Genomic DNA, 10,475 nt, shown 5'->3' with positions numbered 1-10,475 from the left:
GCAGTGGAAGTCCAGGTTCCGGAAGACCCCGTGGTGGCCCTCGTGGGCACCGACGCCACCCTGCGCTGCTCCTTCTCGACCGAGCCCGGCTTCAGCCTAGCACAGCTCAACCTCATCTGGCAGCTGACAGACACCAAACAGCTGGTGCACAGCTTCGCCGAAGGCCGAGACCAGGGCAGCGCCTATGCCAACCGCACAGCGCTCTTCCCCGACCTGCTGGCTCAGGGCAACGCGTCCCTGAGGCTACAGCGCGTGCGCGTGGCTGATGAGGGCAGCTTCACCTGCTTCGTGAGCATCCGGGACTTCGGCAGCGCCGCGGTCAGCCTGCAGGTGGCAGGTGAGAGCCGCGAAAGGGGGCGCCCTCCCCTTGGCACGCCTCTCCTACTTCCCGCAGCCCTTTACCCACTGCCCCAGTGCTGACCCTTGTCCTCACAGCTCCAAGCGCTCTTTCCCTCCACTGTTTCCCACTGCCCTTCCCTTACCTGACCTCTGCCCTCTACCCTCTGCTCCCCTCCAGCCCCCTACTCAAAACCCAGCATGACCCTGGAGCCCAACAAGGACCTGAGGCCTGGGGACACGGTGACCATCACGTGCTCCAGCTACCGGGGCTACCCCGAGGCCGAAGTGTTGTGGCAGGATGGGCAGGGTGCGCCCTTGACCGGCAACGTGACCACGTCGCAGATGGCCAACGAACAGGGCTTGTTCGACGTGCACAGTGTTCTGAGGGTGGTACTGGGCGCCAATGGTACCTACAGCTGCCTGGTGCGCAACCCCGTGCTGCAGCAGGACGCTCACGGCTCGGTCACCATCACAGGTAGGGTCCGACAAGCACCAGGTGAGGGATAGAAGGAACCATGGCTTTTTACCTAGACTCTGAGTCAGAATTCAGATAGGCTTTGGTGGTCAGGAAACTTAACCAAAAAATTTTTTTCTTACATTTCACGTGTCTCAAATTCTCCCCCAAGCAGTCCTTAAGGGACTTGCTACATTGAGCAATAAGAATCATTTGTAGTATTTGCCCTCCTAAGAGTGTCTTGTTTGGTACTTGGGGACTGAATACCTGCCTGGAATCTGGAGGCGTTCCAGGAGGGAATTCTGGAGCAGCCAGAAGGCATAGCTCTGTCTGGAGTGCTTTCCTACGGGAACCTCTCCAAGTGCTGAGAAGGTGTTGCTACGTCACCATCTGTTGCTGGGGACCATCTGACTGTGAGCCCCTGCGAGACAGCTGGGCTGTCTCCAGGTGGTCAGACCCCTCACCCCATCATTGTCAGTTCTCCTGATGGAATTAAACTGGACCCAGCCAGCCTTTGGACTTCCCTGGTAGCTCAACTGGTAAAGAATCCACCTGCAAGGCAGGAGACCTGGGTTCGATTCTTGGGTTGAGAAGATCCTTTGGAGGAGGGCATGGCAACCCACTCCAGTATTCCCCCCTGGAGAATCCCCATGGACAGAGGTGCCTGGCAGCCTGGTTAGGTTGCCGCTAACCACAGCATACAGCACAGGCAGCCTTTGGAATGGCTGGGCTCTCTCTGCTGCCCCCATGTGGTCAAACACCAGATCAATGCTGCCCCTTTGGCAATTCCCTCAGTCTCTACAGTTTTGGGCTCCTAGCCCACACTTCCCTTCCTTTAGTGCCCACCTCAGTGTGTACCCCTTGTGGCTGGAGGTGTGAAGAGGGCTCAGACCTACACTCAGGCCAGGGGGAGGCAGTCTTCATCCTTATTTGGATCTCATTCCGGCTCCTCTGTACCTCCCCTTGGGACAGCTAACCTTTCCTAGGGACCTCCCTGCATTCTCTGGGATCAGGACAGCAGGTTCTGTCCATCCGGTTCTCCTATTTCTTTCCCATGACTTCCATCTGACCTGCGGCCCACAGAAGACCTGATCTCCCTGATAACCGGTTTCTGTGCAAGCCTCAGGCTTCACTGACTCACTCCTGTCTTCCTGCGCCCCATTTGCATGGACCTGGAGTGCCCTTCACTTCTGCAAGTGTCCATCACATTTGCCTTCTAGGAATTGAGGCTCATTCCTCCTCCTTCTCTTTCACAGTTTTTCTTCTGGCAGGGCTTTGTTCCCTTTGCCCACCCCTTTCACCCTCTTTCTGGAGACCCCTAGGCCTGTACTTTCTGTGGGGTAGTTACTGCTCTGGGCTGTTGGATGTCCCATGGGGTCTCCCTGACCTTTTAGATACATCAGCATATGGTCTGATGTAGCCACAGGAGAGAATCAGAAATATTAGCTACAGCAGGATTGATAGAGAATGTGAAGTTTTCAGAGGAGCAGGGAGTGATCAGAATGGGCTGCAGTTTCAGGAGAAGTCTCTAGGGACAGGTGGGGTTGAGGGGACCTTGAAGAATTGGTGATCTTCATGATAATTTGCACACTGAACTGAATTGGCTATTCGCCACCCTGTATAGAAAGGGCTTGTGAGTATGCGATTATACTCGTATACCTGAAGATGCAGGTCTGAAACCCCACTCTGTCCTTGACTGGCAGAATGAGGACAAGCCTGACCTGTGCTGCGGGCACCAACACCAGCCTAGGGGTGGGCACAATGGGAGCCCCTCTGCCTGGGTGTTTCTGTGGCTCTGCTCCTTGCTTTTCTGCAGGAGCCTCACCCTGGGATCCCCAGGGGTTTCTTCCATGTGCTTTCTGGTACTATGCTCCTTTCCTGTTGCTGCTCAGTGGGGACATTTCTCCACCTGAGAGAAAAATATTAAAAATTGTAGTAGCTGGCATTTAAAGTGCGTTCATTTCACAGATGAGGAAGCTGAAGGCCAGAGAGAAGAGAGAACTTCCCCTAGGCCACAGCCTAGCACAGTGGCTCTGACTCTGGGGATTAGCCACCTCTCTGATACATGATAAATGCAGTCATTTGCATTTCAGTTTTGAGGGCTTGTGGCCCCGCTGCACTCATCCATGGGGGTCTGTAGACCTTGGCTCCAGCATCCTGCAGTGAGCAGATGAACCAGAATCCAACTTTTAGCCTCTCAGCCTAATTTCCTCTCCTCCCCACCACCCAGCCTCCTATTTTTCTGAGAGCAGGTCTGCCCTACTTTGGAGCCCTTGGCCTGTATTTCGCTTCGGGCAGCTTTGTGCCTTGGAAAACGATCTGGGACTCAGACTTTGAGTCCTCCAGCCTGGTCCCTCTGCACCTGCTGGAGGTTAGTTGCATGTGCTGTATGTGGAGGGGGCTTTGTGGAGCAAGCCCTGGATGTGGAGTCTGAAGATGCAGGTCTGAGCCCCGCTCTGTCCTTGGGTGGTGGGATGAAGGCAAGTCAGACCTGTGCTCCAGGTACCAACACCAGCCCAGGGCTGGACAGGGCAGGAGCCCCACCTGCTGGGTGTTTCTATGGTCTGCTCCATGCTTTCCTGCAGGAGCCTCCCCCGCTTTGGATTCCCAGGGGTCCCTTCCATGTGCTTCATGGACTGGCTGGCCTGTCCTCTTGTGTCAGCTGCTGTCTTTCTCTTCTGCTTCTGTTCCCCAGGGTGATGGGTCCCTTTGCTGCTGATATCCACAGCAGCAGTGTAACCGGCTATGCCTGTTGGAAGTGACCCTGGCCGCAAATCCCCATATCCGTGTTAAGGCCTCCACTGCTCGAGGGTTGAAGGCACTGCTCTCTGCTCTGATGGCATCTTCCGAAGGAGCTTTTGTTAGATTTGTTGTGGATCCTGGGGCTGGGCTGGAGGATAGTGCACTCGGCACAGCTGCGGGTCCTTATCCAGCCGAGGGCAGCTCAGCTCCTTCCCTCTGCCCTGAGACAGCCAACAGGAGGGCCCTCAGCGTTTCACAGCACTATTCCCCTGGCAAGTCTCCTTCTCAGGGGTAAACCTGTACTCAGGTGCCCTCTGTGTCCACCCTCATCTTTCTGCGAGAATCTGCACACATTTTCTGTCAAAGGCTGGATGTATATGTATTCTAGGTTTTGTGGGCCACATACCATCTCTGTTGCTGTTGCTGCTCTCTTTCCTTTTTTTGGTAACCCTTTACAAATGTGAAACTATTATTAGCTCTTGGGTTGTATAAAAACAGGCCACAGGCCAGATTTGGCCCATGGACTGTGGTTTGCCAATTCCTGATCTGTAAGATGGAGACTATCACCAGGTGGGGCTTGGGGAGAAAGGGGGCTTCCTGAGGAGGAATCACACGCCAGGTGGAGAGTGAGAGAGGAAACCGACAGCAATGGTGCAGGGGCTGGGAGCAGTCAGTCATCTCTACAGAGAATAGAATTACAAAGAAGCCTGAAGCACTATTTTCATGTCAGTAGGGAGCCATAGAAGGTTCTTGAGCATCGTGGGCCACGGATTCTTCAACCCTCCCAGGTTGAGGCCTGCCCATGGCAATTCCAGCTGTGTCAGGCTTTGGAGGGTTTGTGGATGTGGGGGGAAGGGGCACGGATCTTATGTAAGCTCAGTTCATGGTGTGGGGGCCCCATGAGGGTAGGAGCCCCCTGTTCACACTCTGGTGTCAGGGGGGTTGTCCTCAGGGCCACTGGGGGTCAGGCATGACAGTCTCTCCCCGTTCTCCCCACCTCCCCTCCCAGGACAGCCCATGACGTTCCCCCCCCGAGGCCCTGTGGGTGACCGTGGGGCTCTCCATCTGCCTTGTCGCACTGCTGGTGGCCCTGGCCTTCGTGTGCTGGAGGAAGATCAAACAGAGCTGCGAGGAGGAGAACGCAGGTGAGTGAGAGAGGGGGTGTGCACGTGTCTCCGGGTATGTTGGTGTGCCCATGACATCAACAGGAGTGTCACTTGCCAGTGACAGAATGAATGTGTGTGCAAATGCAGCTACATCGTGTGTGTATACGTGTGATCTGGAGGCTGAACAGACCTCGTGTGTTTAAACAAGTGAGAGCCTGCCCGTGAGTGTGCAGAAACGCAGGGCGGATGTGAGTGTGACTAGGAGCGAGTGGTGGATGTGTAACAAAGGGATGAGTGTGCCTGTGTGTGACTGTGAGAGCGTAAGTCACATGAGTGTGTCTGTGAGTGAGAGCACGTGGAAACCGAGCCCCACGGGCGTGACTGCTTTGTGGGTTTGTGTGTTACCATGAGAGGATGTGTCATCCTTAGAGTGGACAGTGTCTGAAGCAGCTGCTGTTTGCTGGGGTCAGCGTGGGTGACTTGGTGATTGGCAGGTGATAAGCTGACACTGATAGGTAGGTGGTTTGACCTCGGTAGGGAAGTCGACTCTGGTGAGTGGTGGGTGGGTGAGTGAGTGGATAGTCCTTGGCCAGGTGAGTGGTGGGCCCCTGCCTGGGCTCCCTCTCATCCTGCCACAGGCCAGGCCTGCTCAGCCCCATCACCTGCCTCCTGCACTCCCAGGAGCAGAAGGTCAGTGACGAAGGTGGGTAGGGCTGAGGAAGTTTCTGTTCCTAGGAGCCGAGGACCATGATGGGGATGGAGAAGGATCCAAGACGGGTAAGTCTGAACCCAGAGGGACACTGTTGGCTGAGGACGGATGCAGGGACAGGGGCAGGGACCCCAGGGTCTGGAGGGGCCCCATTTACTTGAAGGTTTGAATGAAGCGTGTCCTGTGACTGAGCCTCCCAGCCTAGGTGAGTCTGGTCTTTGCTCAGCAGTAGACCTGGAGGCAGGTCTCCCAGCTGCTGCTGCTTTTCTCCTGTCGTTTACCACCTACCAGGGCCACTCACCCTGAAGGACCTGGTTCGGCAAGCAGGGCAGGCTGGGTTCCAGCCCCAGCTCATATAAGCTGAGTCACCTTGAGCAAGTCACTTCGCCTCTCTGGGCCTCAGTTTCCTCCTAGCTGCTCCTTCCATGGGTGGTGTGAGTTAAATTAAATGAGGTCATGTATATTAAGGGCCTGATATTGTGCCGGAGGCCTGCAAGGGCTCCGTGGTTTTCAGTCCTGTTACCAGCACTGTGTTCTCAGCCTGACACAGTTCCACTCTGCTAAGAGGCTGAAGGACTTTAGTCAGCGTTTTGTTCCTCTGGGCTTCAGTTTCCCATATGTAAAAACTGGCCTCCTGGCCTTCCCTGATGGCACCAGAGGGCCGTTTTGAACCTTTCTCGAGTGACTTTGTGAAGGGCCTGGCACTGTGGGGACACAAGCCTGGAGCCTGGAGAGGAGGCGCCAAGGCCCTGGTGCCCCGCGGCCACTGGAGGCCTCACTGCCTTCCCTCCCCAGGGCCCATGTGTTGGGGGAGCAGGTTCTTGCTGAGCCCTCTGTGATGGTGCCAGTTGACATGGGTTACCTCCCAGTCCCTGAAGAAGAAGGGGCAGAAGATAACCTCTGGGGACTGTTGTAACCTGTGCCAATTCATTCTCTGCCTTTGGTGTCCGGGTGTGGCAGGTGTAGACACAGCCTGGGATCAGGCCTCATTTTTCTTGTTCAGAGGCAGGTGCAGTTGGCAGAAGGGAGGGAGTGGGGAGAAGAGGGGTGCTTAGAGACATGCTTAGTCTCAGTTCTGCAAGATCCTGGGCCTAGCTGGCGACACCTGCAGCCTCCCTTAGCGCCTCTCTTAACCCTATTTGTAGAGCAGGCTCAGGGTACTCTCACATCCCTCACTCACAGGAGGGCTGGGAAGTTGTTCCTATTATAGAGGTACAAAAAACTGAGGCCTGGGGGAGGAGTGACAAGTCACAGAGCAGAATGGGAACTTGGGGCCGCAGCTGAGACCCCTTTTCCAGCGCTGTGATGTTTCCCTCACCCTTTCAACTTCTCCCTCCTGCCTCTTCGTCCCAGTCCTTCTTCTAGACTTTATTTCTTCCTTACCACCACTTTCCACAGTTGCCCCTTCACTGTGTACTCCTTCCTTTTTTGCAGCCCTGCGGCCCCTGAAACACTCTGAAAACAAAGAAGGTAAAGACATGTGGTGTTTGTGCATCTGTGTGTGTGTGTGTGCCCTTGTATGTAGGAGGCTAGGGGCTGGTCATTGGTGATGGGGTTGCTGCTGCCCCGAGGCTCCCTCCCCCAGAGGAACAGCCTCGACTCTTCCCTGTTGAAATGGCAGCAGGCGGAGAAATCAAGGTCCCCATTGCTCTTCAGTTCAGTTCAGTTCATTTGCTCAGTCATGTCCAACTCTTTGCGACCCCATGAATCGCAGCACGCCAGGCCTCCCTGTCCATCACCAACTCCCGGAGTTCACTCAGACTCACGTCCATCGAGTCAGTGATGCCATCCAGCCATCTCATCCTCTGTTGTCCCCTTCTCCTCCTGCCCCCAATCCCTCCCAGCATCAGAGTCTTTTCCAATGAGTCAACTCTTGGCATAAGGTGGCCAAAGTACTGGAGTTTCAGCTTTAGCATCATTCCTTCCAGAGAAATCCCAGGGCTGATCTCCTTCAGAATGGACTGGTTGGATCTCCTTGCAGTCCAAGGGACTCTCAAGAGTCTTCTCCAACAACACAGTTCAGAAGCATCAGTTCTTCGGCACTCAGCCTTCTTCACAGCCCAACTCTCACATCCATACATGACCACTGGAAAAACCATAGCCTTGACTAGACGGACCTTTGTTGGCAAAGTAATGTCTCTGCTTTTCAATATGCTATCTAGGTTGGTCATAACTTTTCTTCCAAGGAGTAAGCGTGTTTTAATTTCATGGCTGCAATCACCATCTGCAGTGATTTTGGAGCCCCCCAAAATAAAGTCTGACACTGTTTCCACTGTTTCCCCATCTATTTCCCATGAAGTGATAGGTAACATGATGCAAGTATGATAGAGGCTTAACCGGGACAGGAGTCGAGATTGTCTTATGGCCACTGGTACCCTGGAACCAGCTTCCTCCTACCTGGCTTCTGCCTTCTTCTACTCACAGCTTCCATTGCCAGGTCCAGGTGGCTGCTCCAGCTGCCACACCCCCTCCAGAACGAAGAGGGAAAGAGGAGAGGGAGGGGACATTTTTTTCTAGGGCTTGACTAGAAATAGCTCCTGTCACTCCTGTTTATATCCATTTGTCAGAACCTAGTCACATGACTGCAAGTCAAATGAGGCTAGAAAATGGGGTTTTCAGCTGGACAGGCACGTTCCTGGTACATAGTCAGTGGTTAATAATTGTTAGTGATGGTTACTGGTCAGATCACCATAACATCAGCAGTTACATTAGGAAGCGGTTGGTTGGAGGTTAGTTTAGTTTGAGATTCTTCTTTATTAAAAGTGACCAGGTGCTACACCTCTCTGTGTGTATTTGTTTGTAAACATATCTATATCTCTCTGTGTGTCTGTGTATCTTGAACAAGCTATTTCTCGATGCAGACTTATCACTAAATATGAGTGGCTTCCACTTAGAAGGTCAAAAGTTTTGGCACCTTAATTTTTGGCCAAAGGTTATGGAGCCTTAAGTAACTTTCAGGTTGCCTTGTCCCTGTCAGGAAATAAACTCTCCATTCAAATCATGGTGGAGAGCGAGGCCATGGGTGTGAATGTATGGAGTGGAGAAGATGAATCGGGACAGACAGGGTGGGGGGCAGCATGGGGAAGGGAAGAGTGCCAGACCAAGGGAAGGGAAGGCTGCACGGTGGCTGGACCCAGGGGATTGAGAGAAGCTGGCAAGGACTGGGCAGTCTCCTTCAGCACCCTCATAATCAGTCTGATGCCCAGCTGCTGTGTGTGTCTATCTGAGTCTTGAGGGCAGTACTTCATGTGGGGGTTGCCAGTCAGACTGCCGGCCCCCTCACACATGCTCCCCCACCCCCCGACTGTGTGACCACATCCCTGGGGTTCTGGCACACTCCTGCATTTAACGCGCCCCCCCTCTTGCTTCCTTCCCATCATGAAATGCAGATGATGGACCAGAAATAGTCTGACCGCAAGGCTCAGGGAGCTGCTGCCCCTGCCCTGGGGCTCCCACCTCTGGCTGCACTGGAGCCTCAGTGTGAGCTCTGGGCTAGGGGCTTCCCTGCCTCCAACAGATGGCGTCCACTCTGGCGGATCTACTCATTCTGCAAAGGACACGATACACAGACCACCCTGCAACCTTACTTCTCTGATGGACACGATTCCCAAGTCATCCTGCTGCCTTATTTCTCCAGCGACACGACACCTAAATCATCTCGCTGCTTTATTCCTTACGGACGCAATGCACAGACCTCCCTGCCGCCGTATTTCCCCAGTGGATATGCTACACGGACCATCTGGCTGCCATTTTTCTCCAAAGATGTGGTACACAGTCTCCCCTCGCCTTGTCTCCGATGGTCCAGATACACTAGCTCTCACTTCTCAGCCTTCTCCCCCATCTGTCCGTAACTCTGCCTCCTCAGCCCAGGCCATTGCAGCCTTAGTATTTCCTCCAGACTAGAGGCATCGCCTTGGGCTCTGGCCCCAATGTCAGCCTCTTCCCTCCTCCACTAAGTGGATACAGGGCCCCTCCCCCAGGCATGCAGACAAGCAGGTGCACGTGCTGGAACACGTGAGGACCTCCCCCGGCCCTGCCTCTTCCGGGGCGCCCTGGGCTGTGCCCTGTGAGCCCCACCCTCCACCCGCCCTCCCCGCGGGAAGTACGTGCTGGTCACACCAGGTCCCTGGGCGGCTTCGTGGGCCCCCTTGTGATCTGCTGCTGTCCCTCTGCTTTTCCTTTCATTGATCCAAGTAACATTCACTGAGCATCTCTGGGCATCAGCACTGTGTTAGGTACTGGGGACCTTGCGCGAGAAGACAAGCCCCTCCCTAAGGAGTGCGCCCTTCAGCTGAGAAACCCGTGAGGCAAGAGGGACTCGTGAGGGGCTCCTGCCTTGCTTCCTGCTGAACCCCTCTTCTGGACCACAGCTCCCAGGATACCTCACTCCCATTCCACCCCGAATCCTTGCCCAGAAACCTGGAAAGAGAGACAGAGCCTCTAGCCACAACTGGAGCATCTGATGGTTTCCAAAGTGTCTCTCCAGGCATGCACAGCAGGGACAGGCAGCCCAGACCCGACAGACCCCAGACCCCGGGGAGCTGAGAGCTGCAGCGCAGGGGAAGCCTGAGGGCAGGGACAGCCCCTCCCCCACCATGGTGCTATTCGGAGCTGGGCAGACTATTTCTGGCACGTCTCCAGCCCGTCCCCAGCCTCCAGTGGAGTAAACTTCTGAGGACCTGATGTCCTGTTGACATCCCTCCCTTCACCAGGAATGAAAGATGTGGGGGTTTCTAATTTAAATGTGGGACTCTGAGAAATTTTGTTAACCGGGGGTGCATTTTGGGAAAAATAAATGCCTTTGTAGAAAGCTTTTTCTCTGTAAATTGTGTGGCAGCAGGGCTCGACTGGAAGAATTCCTCCTGGATGTTTGAGGCCCGGGGTGCCTGGATCTCCTTACTCTCACCGTCCTTAAGTCCCTGGGTTTCCATGGCCCCTTTTCTAACTTCAGGTACCCACTTGGTAAGGGTGCTGGCTGTCCAGAGAGCCAGGCCCTTTGGTCACCCACTCCTAGAAGTGTCACCTAATACCTTTATCTCAGAAGATTCAGACTCTAGGCTTGTTTAAGGCCTAATGCCCCCATTTCATGGATGGGGAAACTGAGACCCAGGAAGAAACTAACACA

The 10,475-nt window shown here is 54.5% G+C and overlaps 1 protein-coding gene across 1 annotated transcript in view; it reads left to right on the top strand.

Moving 5' to 3' along the window:
* The window catches only part of CD276 (CD276 molecule), a 34,017-nt gene extending 23,856 nt beyond the window's left edge, over positions 1–10,161 (top strand). The window contains 7 exon segments of the mRNA XM_040227655.1: positions 16–337; positions 518–814; positions 4,545–4,561; positions 4,563–4,680; positions 5,377–5,418; positions 6,785–6,820; positions 8,740–10,161. Coding sequence (XP_040083589.1) covers positions 16–337; positions 518–814; positions 4,545–4,561; positions 4,563–4,680; positions 5,377–5,418; positions 6,785–6,820; positions 8,740–8,762 — 855 coding nt within the window. The 3' untranslated portion in view covers positions 8,763–10,161.
* Positions 10,162–10,475: the final 314 nt, after the last annotated feature.

This window comes from Oryx dammah, unplaced genomic scaffold (genome assembly GCF_014754425.2).
Source record: "Oryx dammah isolate SB20612 unplaced genomic scaffold, SCBI_Odam_1.1 HiC_scaffold_26, whole genome shotgun sequence".
Classification (NCBI taxonomy): domain Eukaryota; kingdom Metazoa; phylum Chordata; class Mammalia; order Artiodactyla; family Bovidae; genus Oryx; species Oryx dammah.
The sequence above is the reverse complement of the archived record's forward strand: the minus strand, read 5'-3'. Positions and strand labels throughout refer to the sequence as shown.